At 45.3% G+C, this 17,576-nt stretch overlaps 1 protein-coding gene across 3 annotated transcripts in view; it reads right to left on the bottom strand.

Moving 5' to 3' along the window:
• The window catches only part of ARHGEF7 (Rho guanine nucleotide exchange factor 7), a 115,764-nt gene extending 101,405 nt beyond the window's left edge, over nt 1-14,359 (bottom strand). For all 3 annotated transcript variants that reach the window (XM_053934833.1, XM_053934829.1, XM_053934831.1), the window contains exon 1: nt 14,082-14,359. In XM_053934833.1, coding sequence (XP_053790808.1) covers nt 14,082-14,246 — 165 coding nt within the window. In that variant the 5' untranslated portion in view covers nt 14,247-14,359. The remainder of the gene's footprint in view (nt 1-14,081) is intronic.
• Between the last annotated feature and the right edge of the window lie 3,217 nt (nt 14,360-17,576).

The raw sequence follows: 17,576 nt of genomic DNA, 5'->3' as shown, positions 1-17,576 counted from the left end.
GGAAAAGCAGCCTGCCCTAAGAGCTTCAGGGACATGGGTTAACTTAGCACAGCTGAACTAAATTCTTTGTGCACATTAGCATCGTTTCACAATAAATTCATTGATTTCTGTGAAGTAGTTTAGCAAACATATCATTGCCCAAACTGACACCTCCCCTTCTGTCAGAAGGGGAAAGCCTAGCACAGAAGTGCAAGTCGCTGGAACCCGAGGTGTTGCAACACACAGTATCATGGCCTTTGATCATGCATTACACTCAGAGGAGGTTTCGTTGCATGCATGCATGTCAAGGTTACATAAACTCACAGCATAATCCACCTGCATAGCACTGGGAACTTCACATGAGGTTGACTCCAAACATTCCATCAAACTGAAACCAAGGTAGTGCCTTCCCACATGATTATAAGATATCAAAGATACCTCTGACCCACAGAGGTACTTTTTGATACAGAATTATTACCACAGAGGTAATTTTTGATACCACAAAAATTAACAAAGGTGACAGCATGACAGGGTGAACCTGGCACAAATAAATTTAAAACACAAGTCACTATCATTTTCTAAACAAAATTCATATGAGTCTTAAATGAAAGCCACTAGACTGTAATGCAAAGAAGTTGGTAACTATATGAGTTGAAGAATCTTTCTTTCCTCAAGGAAAGAATGCATACACACACCCCTTCAAACTCCTCAGATTGTTTGGTACTGCAATAAATCACTGTGGCTTAAGAATAACCCTTTACTACACTAAAGCATAAAGGGAATCCTAAAGAAGCCCTACGGAAATACTACAGCTCAAAATATAAAGTCAGTAAGTTTGAAGGACAGAAGAGGTGAGAGAGCCCTCCTGAAAACACCACGACCTTCATGTCTTTTGCTTGAAATACTTTTTGATCACTCTATTAATTTATTTCTTAATTCTAATAAGAAATCTAAAGCTATCATGCCAACATCCCTTGTTAGAATAAGATGCCTGGAGTTTTTTCCATGTTGATGTTTCTAGTATGCTCTCTCCTATATGTTCTTAATATTTACACAACAATGGTATCATTGCAATTTATAACTGTTTTATCTTAAACTATTTGTATAATAACTGGGGTTTATCTCCTTTTAGACATGCTACTGCACTGTCTTTTTTTTGTACCCACCATTTTCTTTTTCATCTACTTTGTTCATCAAGGCCTCTTTTCATTCTGAGAAACCTTAACATTACTTCTGCTCTTCAAACACGAATAATGTATGTCTCCCAAGAAACCACAGTAAAACCAGGTTTCTCTTAAAGAAAGCAAATGTGTTGTCTCATAATGTAATCCACATTAACACAAAATCTCAAAGTCTCCAACACATTAAACTCAGTAATTCTATGAAATCCAGACGTGTACTACCACGTAGTGTGCACCTCACAAGAGGCTGCACATAATTCATAAAAGAATGAAAAGACTGAACTGTAACTGGAAAGAGGAAAAAGAAAAAAAAAAAAAAAAGAAAAAAAAAAGGGGGTTGGGGGAAGAAAGGGGAAAGGGTAAAACTTTGGTTTTAACATGGTTAGAGAAAGGCAAAAACTTTCAATTGAAGATTAAAGAAACAACAAGCAAAGAAAACTCAAACCCAGCAAATTGTTCCCTGTTAGGTCTGGAAGCTTAAAATATATGCTAAATACACCACTGGACCTTAGCCTCACCAGCACTCTAATGCAAGTTTTCAGTCAAAAATCATCTTCCTTAAAACAATAAAATAAGTTACAATAAATCTTTAGAAATGTCATTTCTTCCTTCAAAATAAGGGAAAATACTTTGGAGCGATAAAAGAAGCAGGGTACATTTTCTCAGCTCTGTGACTGCAGCGGCATTTTTATACAACAGAAGACATAAGCATATGGGTAAAGAATTTAAAAATATCTTAGCATTTGCATCCTGCTGTAAATGTAAAGGATTAATGATCCCATAAAATGAAGCAAACCCGTTATTTACCTGGAGAGTCTTAATGCGATTCTGGCAACCTTCTCCTACAGACAGCTGAGAAACACAGTAAGGGACCTGAAGAACAAAATCAGCCCTGCGACAGAATGTTGAAGTGCAGTTATGTGCAGTTCAAGTGCAGTTAGGCCCATGATAAAATCACACATATGGTACATGATATCCTTTGCAGTTACAGGAAGCTCAGGAGCATGACCTCTCACACAGATCACATTTATAGCCTCACAAACTATTCAAAATGTACCAGAACATCATGCAAGCAGACCACAGGCAGGTAAGTCCCAATCCACCTGAAAGACAGCTTTTCTGTACAGAGACAAAGGATAAATAAAAGTAGGCTCATATTCCCAAATTACTTAGCTTAATAGAAGTAGGTTGCCTGTACATAAAGCCAATGAAATAAAGAGGTTATGTCTTTTCTTCTCCAGTATTTGCTTCACCCTTTTCCTATCATAGAGCAACACCATTAGTTCATTAATGGGGGTTGTCTACTTCTTATATGTATACACTGCTCTTAGTACAAAGAGGCCTCAGTGTCCAACTAGTGCTCTAGTAATACAAATACTGCTCTAGTAATACAAATAAAAAAGGTTAATAGTAATTAGAAAAGACAGGGATTCCAGAGGGGCATGACAGATTCTTAATTAGGGACCAGGGTGCCACGGTGGAATCCAAAGAGACGAGAGGAAGGTAATATGCAGAGCAGCCACTGTTTAAACCACTTCTTTGTGGTTCAGGGACAGGTTCTGATTAAGATTTGATCTCTTGGGGAGCAGTGCTAGAAACCAGAGCTAGTTCAATGAGGACACTTATGTGATACACTGTAGCTATCAAGGAGCAGAGTACATTTCCCACCATCCAGAAAAGGTGGGGAACAATGTGCAATGCAAATAGATGGTACCTAGCTAAATGTTACATTCCTTTAGATCAGTTTAAAATCTATGGTTTTCAACAACATAACAAGTGAATAAAAAAGGGCAATGCAGAGATGCTGCATCAGGAAAAGGTATGACAGGGGTGGTCTTAGAAAAAAAATGAAAAAGGCTACTATTAATTCATTTGGAAAGGGAAATTATATTAAGAAAATAAGCAAGCAATGTGTATAATAATGAATAAATAAAAAGATAACAACAAGCAAACCCACAGTTCTTTGATTGCAATCTCAAGTAAACATGAGACATTAATAAAAAGTAGGAGACATCTTCAGCTATATGTATGGGAAATCAGCTGTTTACTTGCATTCACTCTGAACAAGTTGACAAACTGGGTCACAGAACAAGAAGTGTACAAGGTCTTTATATAGAAACTGGAATCTACTAGGTAGACTGAGTAAGAACGCTGTTCCTACATGCAAGTTACATCAATCATTTATCTAGCACAACACACAACAAGTAAAACATGGCTTACTATGTAAGAAGACTATCTCTGTAACTAGAAAGCAGAAAGTAACAGAAAATGTAACCTAGCTGCAAACTAGTAGCAAAGTTCAGCAGACGCTTAAAAACGTCCTGTTCAGGTGTATGGCTGCTCGAGCCTGAAATTCAAAGACTGAGCCCTTAAGTAAGGAGAAATCCTGTTCATCCTGCCTGGACCCTTTTATATCAGATTCCCCTCGCAGCACAAAACAGTTTTCTTGTCCATGTTTCGGAGCACCTTGTACACACAGAGCATTACCGCAATCTAATCAGTAAAAATACCATAATTGCACAATGCAGCAAAGCTATCAAAAGGGTCCTATTGATCACATTCAGTCCCACAGCAGCTGTGTTTCCCTTGCTTCCAACTCCTTTCACTGGTCAAGGGCAACTGATCTTCCAATGGGGCAAACACCTCCTGCACAAGCACTACAGGCTGGGATTTGTTGCTAGGGTTTGTGTTCAGGGACAAAAATGAGATTAAAAGCATCGTGAGGAGGAAGCCTGGCCATTGCCACACCAGCCTGGGTGGTGAAGCTGCAGGCGATTAACTGTCCAACAGCTCCTGCTGGTTCCTTCCCTCCCCACCCCTCGCAGCTGCTGCCTCCTGCCTGCACCTGCACCCATGCCCAGCAGGGCCTGTCCCTTTCGGCATTCGGGTTTCCTGCTCTGGCCCAGACCATTGGCCCTCACAAATTGCACCCAGCAGGGATGGAAAAGGAAGAGTGGCTACATAGCTACACAGCTACACAGGAGGACATCCTCTGCTTCTCGAGGAAGCATCCACTGCTAGGGACCAATGGCAGGTGCAGCACTTCCTCCACAGTCACCTCCACAGTGAGCAGCTGGGCTGAGAGGACTGCAGATAGGAGCCCCGTGCTCCTCCTAGGACAGCAGGAGGCACAGCTGCACTTCAAAGGATCACATCTTCAACATCTATAAGTAAGGAGCATTCTGCAGTTGAACCAAATCACTTAAAGAGCTGCACATCTTACTGATGGCACATTTGCAGGATGCTATTAGCTAAACTAAAAACACAGATTGGGATTCTCAACAAAGTGCAGCTCTGTTTTAAAATCAGGTCTCTTGACAGAGCACCAGACCTTAGCATGATACAGTCTCTGCAGTACTGTAGCTCTTTAGCACTGACTTTTCCTGCCCTATAAAACCTGCAACCCACAAACCTTTCAATAATAACCTGCACAGCAGTCAGCATGGACTACACACCTGTATTTTGGCTTGAGGCCATGCTCTGAAAGCACAGCAGCAGGCAGTCAGACAGGCATAGACAGTAAGAGCTACTTCCAGCAAAAGACTGAAGCTCATTCAGCTCAAGCACTAAGGTGCCAAAATTTTACATTTCCACAACTCACCTAGACTCTACATACAATACAAAGAGGAAGGAAGGTACCTTATGCCCTAAAATTCTTATTTGCTGAAAAGGATACCCAGACTTCAAGTTAATCAAGACACAGCAGAAGGTAAAAGCAGGAATCTACTTAGTGTCCCAAACTCCAGTCATCTCCTAGACTTACAAGAGTCCTTTGAGTATCATTTGGAACAACTCTGAAAGGTGGATTGTGTCCATTTTTTATTAACAATAGACCATAAAGGTTCCCAAACCTCTTGCCCTTGGACACCACTATTGATGACAGCCACAGAAGGAGCTCTTAGATCCCATTACCTCACTTCAAAGCCATCAGCATGACTTGCTCCACATCTGACACTCCTCTGCTTTACATCCTACATCCCCACACCAGTCCCTGTATTCCATCTTTCCCACCTCAGAGCACACACCACCACCTTCCAAACCAGCAAATCTAATCCCACATTTAGCCACACAAACGTAACCCACCACCTTTTCTTTACTGGCCAACAGGCCACACCAACTCATCAGCCACCACTCTGCGCTCCCTCAACCTCCACTTTGCTATGCTATGTGAAACCACGAACACTTTTAGTCGGCTGAAGATTCCTCCAGCTCTTCTGATTTCTTCCTCAGAAATGCTCCTCTGCCTGACCAGCCATTATTAACAGTGACCTACATTCAAACACACAAATGTTCTGCTTTAGCTGCTTCAGTTCTTTAGCGTAATAGTCCTCAAAACGTAAGTTCATCTAAGTTTGCAAATGAAATGTACAGTTTGGTTAAAATGCCAGCCAGGTCTTGTGGCAGCCTTTATAAATGGGACCTTATGCAAAAATTAGAGCTGCTTTTTTCCATTAATCTGCCCTCCAAAAATGACTCTGTAAAACTGATTCAGCTGTCTGATTTCATCTTTTCAGATATGTACCTGAATTAAACAATATTCAGGAAAACAGTTTTGGTTTTTTTTTTTTTTTGCAGTAGAAGTACAGTACTTTTGCCACTTCCCTTGGACCCTGATTAAATTCCCATCAATGTACATAGACTCAAGTTGCATCAGGGAAGGTTCAGGTTGGACATTAGGAGGCTTTTCTTCACAGAAAGGGTGATTAAACATTGGAATGAGCTGCCCAGGGAGGTGGTGGAGTCACCTTCCCTAGAGGTGTTTAAGAAAAGACTGGATGGGGTACGTAGTGCCAAGGTCTACTTAACAAGGTGGTGTTCAGTTAAAGACTCGATGATGTCAGAGGTCTTTTCCAACATAATTGATTCTGTGATTTTGCGGAAATCTATAAACTGAGTCCCATGAAGCAGGTTTTAACCCAGCTCTAAGATACAAACACCATAATTTAAGGGCACCAGGGCAGTCCATATGGTACTTTTGTTGTCTCAAGTTTCCATCAAATTGTTATATTTCATACAGAAAACATAGGTTGGCACAGCATTAAGAAAATAAGAATGCCATGCACATAAAACTTGCAAGCTGTCTTTGCAACTGCTATTAGGATCCTTGAAGGCCCCCCTGCTGTGACCTGAACTAGGCAGGAGTCCTACCAGAACACATGCACAGAAGTGTGCCTGAAGGATGTGATACATACACAGAAGAGAGTCTGGTTGCAGCTGCAGCAGTAAGCTGCTTTCCCTTCCTTCCTAAAAGCTAAGAACTAATATTCCTAATTCCCGTGATTTTGCTTATTTTCTTGCTATTTCAAAGAAAAAGAGGAAATCAGCTAGCATCCAGCTGACCCCAATCCCAAGCAGCATCATCAGGGGTGCCAGCATTAAGCGTCCACAGGAAGATGTGCATTTCCCTGAAGTCAGCACGTGAAAAAAGCCTGATGAAGTGCAGCTCCAGGTGTGGGCTTGGCAGGAACTGAACCAAAGAGATTCCCCTGTGAAGGAAGGCTGATGAGGAAGGATTTTGCACCCCTTGTCACGTAAACCCTGCAATGTTTCCTGTGGAGCATCGCTGTTTTGATGCAGCACAAGCTTAGGCTTCAGGAGTCTAATCACTCAGGGTTTGTTTACTCTGGGAGAGCTCTGCTGCTAGATATGCTGGCATCGCTCCTCAGTGTGGATGTAACATATGCCAGAGAGGGAATTCCTCTGCCAGTCTAACAGTACCACTTCCCCCAGTGACATTAACATAGCCAACAAAACCACTTCTCTGACAGCACAGCTGCACCAGTGGGGGGTATATGATTTTTACTGCTGTCCCCCTCCCCCCAGCCCATGAAGATATTCCACAGGACTACCAAAGCCCTACAGAAGGGATGGATTCTCTTCTGGGCAAGCTGCCAATATCATCCAATAGCACTCACTGCATAGCAGGAAAATGGAGACCCGTATTAAATGCACTTAGAACCCAAGCAGTGTTTCATTGGCCAAGAAGGGACAGGGGCCTCTGCCCACGGGGTGTCAGTGATCCGTGATGAGGAGTGGCACGAAGGAAGCTTCTTGCAGATGAAGCTGGCCACCCCTGCTCAACTCCCCACCATAATTACAATGCTGAGGCACTTAGGTTGCCCAGATACATCATGGGCGCATCATCCCTGGAAGTGTTCAAGGCCAGGCTGAATGAGGTTTTGAGCAACCTGGTCCAGTGGAAGGTGTCCCATAGCAGGGCTGTTGGAACTAGATGATCTTTAAGGTCCTTTCCAACTCAAACCGTTCTATGACTCTTGTTGTGGGTAATGGCAGCAACCACATCATACTGAGAGATGTGGAGAGAAAATGGCTTTGCTCTAGGCAGCAAAGTGAGGGAGAGAGCAGAAGTGTCACACTGGCTGAGGATCAGGGAGTAAAGCCCAGCCAGCCAAGGTGCAAGACACTGCTTCCATGCTGCCAGCTCACAGTATTTTTGCAAGTCCTGTCATGCTTGAAATGTTTTAAAGTTACAGCTCTTCAAATCTCAGCCACTGGATAACAATTAATTTAAATTTTTATTTAAGGAAGATGTATATTGAATTCCAGGCAGTGATTCATGGCCAGATTTTAATAATATATGTGCATACTATATATAATATATAAAAATATATATGTGTGTATGTATAAATACACTTACATACATACCTAGTCTGCAAACTTCAATTTTAAAGCAAGACTTCCAGTTTTCTAAGGCTGAAATTACAATCTTAAACATTTTCAGCTGAACAATGTAGTACCGCCAGCCACTAGCATGCAGTGTAACCAGAGGGGAGTATGCTGGTGGCATCCTCACAGTTCTTCCTTTTCTCCACACACACACAACATTTGGAGGATAGTCTGGATAGCAGTAGGGCACCTGAGGGCTAACTTTTTTTGTTGTCAGTATTATGTACAAACATAGAAAGAATGCATATAAAAACTGTGGAAAAGGCATTAATGAGAGTAAGACCAGCAGAACTACATTATTTTTCCACGTTTTCTCACAAAAAACAATTTAATCACCAACAGTTTCCTTAATTGCCCCCTCTTTTCAGGATCTGGCACACTCTTATTTAACACAGTCCAGATCTTTATGCACTGACAGGATCTGGTTTTCAAGGAAAAAAGCAGTGCACATAGATACAAGTCCTCTGCTTCCTCAATGAGCTCAGGCAGACCATATTTCTTTGGATAATATCCCAGTCGCCAGAATTACAGAGACAGTACATAGACAGGAAAAGCAAGGGCATTCTCCTTCAAAGCATTTGTGCATCCTGTTCTCACAAGGCAGCAGGAGTAGCACGGTCAATGACAAGTCTGTAACAGGACCAAAAAATCCTACAAAGCTCACAGTATCACTGATGAGAACAGCATGTATTCAGGAAAAAGGCACTCTAATGACTTTGTTTGGGAGAACTTTTGCCCAGTCTCTCTGCTCATCCTTGCAGTGTTTCCACCCTGGATCAACAGCACTCGTATACACACCAGCGTTCCCTGAGCACGCAGCCATGGCAGACAGACCTGTCCAGCACAGACTATTCTTGCCAGAAGCACAATAATCTCCCTGGGAGGACTGGTGCTGAAGGAAGAGAGCATATGTACATTAAAATGAGATTTTGCTTCCTGTCCTGTGATGACCTGCTGCTGCAATACCAGCAACCACTATACCTCCCAACAGATTTCAGTGAGCAAAGGCAGGACAGCCTTTGGCGTCAGCCAGGCAGACCCAAACAACCTCACCAAGGCTTCAGGGTGAGAACATCCTGCTAGAAGAACTTCCAAAATGTAGGTTGCTCGGGGCCAACTAGCACCTGGAAATTTCCACCTTAAGAATAATGTCTGCACTGCTGGTGGGATGTTCTCAAGCTCTGTCTGGGCTCCACATTCAGCTCCCAGCCAGCATTGCACCTCTGTAAATATACGGGGCTACAAAAATCATAACTTTTTATTAACTCTGGGTCCAAAACACCTTTCCTTTCTTCTTCCTTCGTATCATGTGAAATAACATTTTCAGGTCACACCTTGTCACAACAGGAGAGAAGTATACTTAGCCCTGATATTTACGTGTGAAATCAGAGATAAGCAAGCATAAACCTCCCTTTGCCCGAGCTGTAGGCACACACGCTCATCGTGAGGACAAGGCTGGTGACATGGTTGCCACATGTGGCAGCCCAAACCCTCCTTTTAGATATTCTCAGTGCTTGTACTCATACACAACAATTCATTTGCCTTGTGAATCACAAAGGGTTAATTTATTCCTAAATTACAATTCAGAATGCCTCATTTAGCCAAAGACCTCTCTCATTAAAAAGAGAATCATACAGATGTATGAGGCATTTGTACAAAGATCTTAATCTCTGCTGCCATCAGTTCTGGTACTACCCCAATTAATAACCAAATTAATGTCAACACCAGTACCCAATTCTCCACAGGGAATAGGAATGACGTTTCCTTTCAGCCATGCACCAAGTCTCATCCAGCAGGAGAGAGAGCTGTATCTGTTTTCCCGGGGCCAGCCCCGTGCCGTCCGTCTCCCACCTCAGCGCCGCGGGAGCAGCGAGAGGAAGCGGCTGTGTTTTGGATCAGCCTCCCACGCGCAGCAGAGCAGCTTCTGGCTTGTTCAATCCTACGCTCAGTGCAACGCCTGGGGATGGTCCATTCGACGGAGGGGAGCCAGGCGTGCGAGACCCAGCCGCACACCCCGCACGCTCCCCATCCCCTGGCTTCAAGGCACGAACCAGCTGCTGCCATGCCCTCCAGGAGCCCCCGACAGGAGGGGGGGCACCACGGGGTGTCAAATGGCTGCTGCATCACATTCCCCGATGCGTCTTCTGCATTTTCCCCAAAAAGAACAAAGCTGTCCTCAAAACGACGCTTTCTGTCGAACAGCTGACCAAAAATAAAAGTACAAACAAAACTTAATGGAGCGCGACGCCTCATATGACAAGGAAAATTCCCGCTCCAATTCTGATCTCTGTTTACAACGTAGAAAGTGGGTCAAACTGGTCTGCGATGGAGGAATCTGTTTGGAAAATGATCTCTGAGAGGAAAAGCATCTAAGCGGCAGACAACTGCACTGCAATGCTTCCACGGGGATCCCTTCCCTGCCATCAAAGTAATTCAGTTTTACCACACAAGACCGAAATCGTCTAACTTGAAATTATGGCTTTTCAATTCAAATTACTTAAATTCAGCAATTCCCTATCTTTTGGAGCAAATCAACTAACCATGTTTCAGCACAGATCTCCATGCTTTAAAAAACTAAGACATAGCTGGGTTTGGACAGGGTGGGGGAAGCTGTTGTCAGTTTTGTTGATTTTGCTTTTTTATTTTTTCTTAATAATTGCGCTTTTGTTCATTTCCTGTGTTCAGGACAAGGTTATTGTGCAGTACCATTACACTGCCTAACCCAACTATTTTGTTTTGCCCCATCATGGGGCCATCGCTTTCAAAATGCAAAGGAATGATTATGACATTAAATAGGAGCCCAAAAATTAGAAACAGTCTGTATTAACATTACTTTTCAAGGTATTTTCATTCTGACTTACAGAAATCTAGTGAATTTAATATCTGTTGTTTCCTGTTCAAGATAGAAAATTATTGTAATGCAAACAAATTCAGCCAAAACTTCCTGGCAAGCAGCTCTGTAGGTTGCTCTGTGCAATGCTGGTATACAACTACATAGCAATCTAAAGAAAGGATATACTAACCAGCCTTGAAACACACTGATTTGTTTTATTGACTTATGAAAATTCTGTTCTTTGACCTTCAAGTGCTTGATTCCTTTTATGGTCGCACAATCTTTATTTATTAAAAATCTCCTACTACTTACTCTCAGGGTACCCAGAGGCTTTAAAAAGCACAAAATGCCAAAAAATGTATTACTACATTCCTGTGTATATTGAATCCTCTTTCTAATCTGTTTTTGAAAGAAAGAAATACATTTATAGCATTTTCTAGAAAACATATTTAAAAGCACCCCAAGCTGATAAACATTCCTTCATATTTGTATTTTGTATTTTTTTAATATTCTCTTTGGTTTTAGTTACTATTTTGTATTTACAGAAAAATAAGCTCTGTGAGTCTTCAAAGTGTCTGCTAATGTCAGATATTTATAGAAAGTTACAATCCAAATGATTTTGAGAACTGAATCAGTCTACATCTGTGGGACATCCTTGTATCTTTTTAACTTCAACTGGAGACTTTCAGGGAAAATAAGGAATAAAAAGGCTCATATTTTATGAGCCTTTTAAATGCACTCAGTACAAAAAAGTAACAAAGAGTAGTAGCCAAAAAGACTTGGAAAAAATACCATGGCACAATAAAGGATGTAAATTTTATATTTGTTTACTAACAAACAACGAAAGAGAATAAAGTAACACGGAAACAGCTCAGACATAACATAGATGAGAACGTGAAAGAGGTATGGGGTATAAATTCTGAGTCTACAGAAAAAGAATATTTACAAAGTTAGATGGAAAAATGAGTTAGTGAGTCTCTCAGACACATCTATGAATTAGAAAGTGCTTTTGAATGGCCCATGAAAATAAGAACAGTTACCCTCACAAAACCAAAGATCCCTCTAAAAAAATTTTTTAAAAGGGCTGCTTCTCCTCAGACTCATAACTAAGTCAGAGCCATAGGAGACACACAGGGTCAGCAGGGACGCCCAGGGTGGCCGCCTGTCCCAGCACCCTGGCTCGCGGGGCGAGCTCGGGGAGGTGGGAGGCTGCGAGGAGCCAGCGTTCCTCCCGCCCTGGCTGCCATCCCAGCCCGCAGAGCTCCCGCTGCAAACCCTGCGCTGCTGCACCGCGGGGTCCACGAAGAGTCCCACTGACAGCTCCTTGCACCCAGGCTGGTGTGGGGAGCTGTGTGCCTCTATCAACCCTCCTCTGCATGGGTGCTGTGAAGGGACCCCCACCCGAACATGAGAGGTGTTTGCTCCTCTGAGATGAAAAGAGAGCGTTTCATTCAATAACAGAGCTGTCCCAAACTATACTGTAACAGAGAAGCACATTAAGTTGGGAAACACTCTTTTAACATTTATTTCTGTTATGCTTTTCTGTTTATTGGGAGAGCCTCTTTCCCATATTGAGTGCAGGACCCCATTTTACTAGGATTGACATCTACACAAAGGGAAAAGACCTTTTCTGCCCTAAAGCTCAGAACCCAAAGTCCAAGAGGTGCTCAGGGAGCGTGCCTGGAGCAGCAGTATGGGAAAGGCTGCCAAAACCCTCCTTGGGCTTAGTGCCACCAGGCAAAAGACCCTGAGGACAAGGAGGCATGGGCGGAGCCTGTGGATAATTAGGTGGAGGAGCCCCCACTTACCCCCAGCCCCACATCACGCGTGTCACCCCGGATGGCAGAGCAGGACATTTACGGAATGGCAGAACAGGACATTTACCTGCTCTGGAGCGCAGAGCAGCCCAGTGCACTGGACAACAGTTTGCACCTCATGTATCACCTCCACAAAGCTGCAGCCCCTTGGGAGCAGGGACATCCTCTTCAGCTCTACTGCCTGAACAGCCACTTAGGAGGAAGTGGTGGTGGGGAAAGCTGGCAGCAGCAGTGGCAGGGGCTTCAGCTGTCCCAGCTAGCCCCACTGGCCACCATGGTGATCCCTGAGTTAGCCACGCTCACACAGCCACCGACACACTGTGCTCTCATCACTTTCATCGCCCGCCAATAGCACAGCAGGCTCCTGTGAGGTTTCCATACCCCCATACCACCTCCTTATGTACCTGTGAATCTGAGAGGCAGGAATGATCTACTAAATCTGCAGAATGGGACTCCAGTCAAGAGCCTAGACCTCCAGGCTATAGTACAACACAGAAGAGTAACAACCCCAGTGGGTGGCAAACTGAAGAACCGAAGGGGGACAGCCCAGCCCAGTGTCCTGCTAAGCTCAAGGCGCTGGTTACAACTTTGTGGGTCTGAGAGCTACTTGAAATACAGCCACAAAAGGTAACAAAAGCCCACTGTCAGCATGCTCCAACGAGGGGATTGCTCTGCCAACTGCTCTGCAAAAGGTGAAAAATATGATGTTATTTTCAAGCAAGGAGTCATCCCATCATCATAGCAGATGACCTTCAGCAATCTTCTCTTCACTGCCTTAGACTGGCACACGAGGAAAGTTTTTTGTCAATATGTGGATCTCTGTGCGCACTACGTTACTGAACATCAGGTGAGATAACGGTACTGTCCCAAGTTTTGAGGCACAACCAAACCCCTCTCCCTCTGGCTGAGCTACGACAGGAATTATATACGCACACAGAGCACATAAAAGTTACCTGACAGAGTACATTTTCTTCAAACACAACGCAAACTAGAGCTGTAACGCGTTTTTTCAGCACCAAAGAAAAAAAAAAAAAAAAAAAAGAGATGAGATTTTTTTTCCACAGGCTACCGAACAGTAAAGGACCCAAATAACGCTAAAACAGCCTTCAAGAAAACTAAGCATCAAACGCTAAAATGTCCTTCAGAGGCTGGAAGGGATGAGCTGAATCACCTCCCAAGCGAGGTGAGGCACCGAGGCACCGGCTGCTCCAGCAGTTGCGTAGATAAGTTTGCAGCCGGCTCGTGGCACGCAAGGAAGGGTCCATAGTCCACTCCCCAAAATTAATTCATCTCCCATGCATAGCCAGGACTCCGCTTTGAGGAGCGGAGCGTTTGTACAACACTTGCAGAACAGTGGCTCCTCACGGGGGAAGCCCCTCCAGCCCGGCTGCCGCTCCCCGCTCTCCCCCGGCCCCCCGACGGGGACCGGCCCCGCTCCCACCCCCGAGCCCCTCACCGCCCTTCCCGGGCCCGGGGGTTCCCCCTTCGGCGCGGGGGGCGGCGCGGGGGGCGGCGCGGGCGGGGCCGGGGGCGGCGGGCCCGGCCGCACAAAGGGCGGCGGGGCGGGGGCCGCCGGGCACTTACTTTGTCTATGGTGCCCGGGAGCAGGCGGTCGAGCAGGCGGCACAGCACCACGCCGTCCTTCAGGGAGGACTGAAGGAAGCCCTCCGGGTCGGAGATGGTCTTTTTGGGTGACTCCAGCACGCCCAGGGCGATCAGCCACGTAACGGTCTGCTCCGCCGAATTCATGGCGATGGCGGCGGCGGCGGCGGCGGGCGGGGGTCGCGGCGCCCCGCGCCTCGCGTGGGTTTTGTGTCCCCCGGCGGGGGCTTCAGGCGGAGGCCGGCGGCGCCGCCCCCATGTGAATGCAGATGACGACGCCCCGGCCCCGCCGCTACAGACACATGCAGCTGCAGTGCCGCCTCCTCCCCGCCCCCCCGCCGCCGCTGCCGCCGCCGCCGCCGCCGCCGCCCCATGACATCACTGGCAGCGGCGGCGGGCGGGGGCCGCGCGCCCGCGGAGACCCGCGCACCGCTCCGCGCCCGCTGCGCGCACCGAGGGGCGGCCGGCGCGCGCCCCCTAGCGGGCGGACGGCGCCTCCGCGGGCGCGCAGCGAGGCGGGAGCGGGAACCGCCGGGCACCGCCGGCCGCGGGGAAAAGTTGCGGGGTCCCCCGGCCCCTCATTTCCTCCTCGGACGGCGCCGTCGCGCAGAGAACGAACCCCCCCCTCAAGCCTTCGGCGCCAGGCTCCGGGAGACTGGTTTCGGACCATCTACCTCTGGGAGCACCGGCAGCGGGTTCCGGCCCGACCGGCCGCAGTAAAGCGATCTCTGCCTTTGCCCGTCGTTCCCTTGCGCGAGGAAACCCGTTCGGGAACCTCGGCCCAGCGGCCGGGTCGCGGGCTCGCCGCGGTGCGCGCCATCCCCGCCGTGCGCCTGCCGGGATGCTCCATCCCCGAGCGCCTCTCGCCAGCTTCCACCCCGATGGTCTGCGGCACCGCCTGGGAAGCCAGCGTAAATATTCTACACAGAAGGACTGTGAAGGGTAACCTGAAACAGAGCCTTCCTGTGCCTTTTATTCTGACAAAAACCATTCGTCAAGGCTTTACTTGGACAGGACACTATGAGCAATCAGTATTTTTTTGTTAGGAGCTGGCTGGTGTGGGCTCCCAAGGTCCCTCTGTTGCCATCAGCCTCCCTGATGCAGCACATACGCCAGGAGAGGCGATACCACCACAGCCCCTGCTTTCCCTTCTCGCCCCATTTGACGCCCTCGAGGGGCAAAACGCCTTCAAGGCAGAGGTAGAGGGAACAATGCCAACCCAAACTTATCTCTGCTGTTCTGCTTCCAGCCTGGCGTACTGCATCCACCACCATCACAGTCCCTGAGCAGCAGCTCTGGTAGGTTCTTTTGACCCAGAATCTCCTACCAAACCACCGGCCGGCCCAGAAAGACAGAGGTGCATTTCAATTTGATACAAGATAATCTAATTTCAACACTCAATCTCCTCCTAACCCATAATAGGTGCAGATTTTCTTAAATTCTGACACTTCAGGTAGATAACTCTTCCAAAGTTTGTTTTTCCTTTTGCTCCTTGTTTTTTGGTCGAGGTGAGAGCAACAGACTGGCCTGTGCCAGTATTAATGCCCACCTGGACTCAAGCAGGATGGGACAAACAAGTACAATGCACACAGCAATGGTCAGGCGTTTATTACCTCAGCATCCCCAGCAGGGGTTCCCCAGTAGCTTCCCAAGCAAGGTGAACAGCAAGTGGGGACATCCCTGGCACTGGCCCATGGTAGAAAACCATGGGCATGAGTTTATGAAACTTTTTATGTGAGAGATGTGATGGGTACATGAACAAGGTGAAAAGCGCATGGCTGATTACAGCAGAGAGCATGATACATGACATGTTGTGGGAAGACCCATCCAAAGGCAATGGAAGTAACCACATATTACAACACAGAATAGTGATCTTAACAAAGCATAAAGGATTTCATGATAAGCAATATCTGGGTTATCACTGACATCCATCACCTATCTCCTCACCATTCTTCTGCACTTAACTGTACACCCTTCCATATCTATTTTGATCAACAGCTTCCAATCCAATGATTTGCCAGCTATGAAGAACACAAACATGGCAATTCTTTGCCATTGGAAAGTCATATGGATGGATTGCCTGGAGACTTCTAAAAGAAGCTTGACACAAGTCGGGAAACCATTTCCAGATCTTTAAAGTAAAAAAAATTGAAGCGCCCAAAAGATTTAGGAGCAAGCCACTCCCTTCCTGGATTCCTTTCTTGTCAGACTTTCCCCTACAAGGTATTTACTGCAAAGCATCTGAACTCTCTGCACAGCTCCCTTGTTTTATTCTTTCCTCCTGCATGTCCCAGTACTGTCCATTTGTACTACAACCTTGTAGGAGAGACAGATATTTTGCATCTGTGCTGCTGGCGAGTGGAGCCCATGCCATGGTGCGAGTCTTGAAGCAACACAAACAATGAAACACACAATTACTGCAAGTCTGCACTTCTTCCTCTTTGTTCCTCCTTCTTCCAATTAAAGATGTTCTGATTCTCTTATGTCCTGATTCTGATCCCACTGTTGCTTCTAAATTATAAACTCATGACATCTTTATTCAAACATCCATTTTGATAGTATTTAAATAATATAAATTCTTTCTGAAGGATGGGATAGATTTTAACTACTTTTTTTTAGGGGATGAGGGATGATTTTAACTACTTTTTTTCCTGCAAAACATTTTAAATTTATGCAAAGCTGAAAAAGTAATTTTAGTACTGAATTTTATAAACAAAGAATATATATTGATATATATGAAGCATGTAGGTTCAGGTAACTTCCAGACTTTAAATCTGTATACACAAGCAAAAATATTCTTATATTTGGGGGATTTGGTGGGGGGGGGGAGGTGTCTCAGTTTAATAATATCTGTACCGCTTTTGAACAAGAAAGAAATCAATGTTCTCTGAAATGCATCAGGCAGTTTTGGCAGAGATCTAGTAAATTTAACAGCACATAATTGTGTATAAATAAAGATTAAGTGGTTGACAATTTATTTGGTCTTTTCCAAGCTTTTGCCATATTCTTATGAGAAGTTACAAAGGAAACCAGGTAGGCAAGAGCTAGAAGGTAAATTTCTGTCAAGGATTAGTGAGTGGTTGAAAGACAAAACAGCAGGAATAAATTGCCAGTTTGCAATTTGACCAAAAAGTTATCAGCAGACATACTTCCTCTCTTCTGCAGTATGAATTAACTGAAAGTCTCCAAAAGATGATTATACTTCTGTGAATTTTATTTATTCTTTTAGCCTGAGCAATTGATTTTGGAGGACGGAGAACAGGAGAGGAAGGAAAGAGCAGGTAAAGAAAGCTATCCTTTCATTTTGGCCTTCCATTTGCCGTTTTCCATTCTCAGCTGTTAATACCTTGTCTACCTGTCCCTGGGCAGCAATGAGATGCTTTGGCCAGAGACACAAGTCTCTGTTTTCCCTGTGCTAAGGCAAGGTCAGGATTTCAATGTGGAGGTAACTAATTAATTATCAGTCCGGTTTGAACA

The sequence above is a fragment of the Vidua chalybeata genome, chromosome 2 (assembly GCF_026979565.1).
Source record: "Vidua chalybeata isolate OUT-0048 chromosome 2, bVidCha1 merged haplotype, whole genome shotgun sequence".
NCBI lineage: Eukaryota > Metazoa > Chordata > Aves > Passeriformes > Viduidae > Vidua > Vidua chalybeata.
Note: the sequence above shows the minus strand (reverse complement) of the source record. Positions and strands in the feature narration are given on the sequence as shown.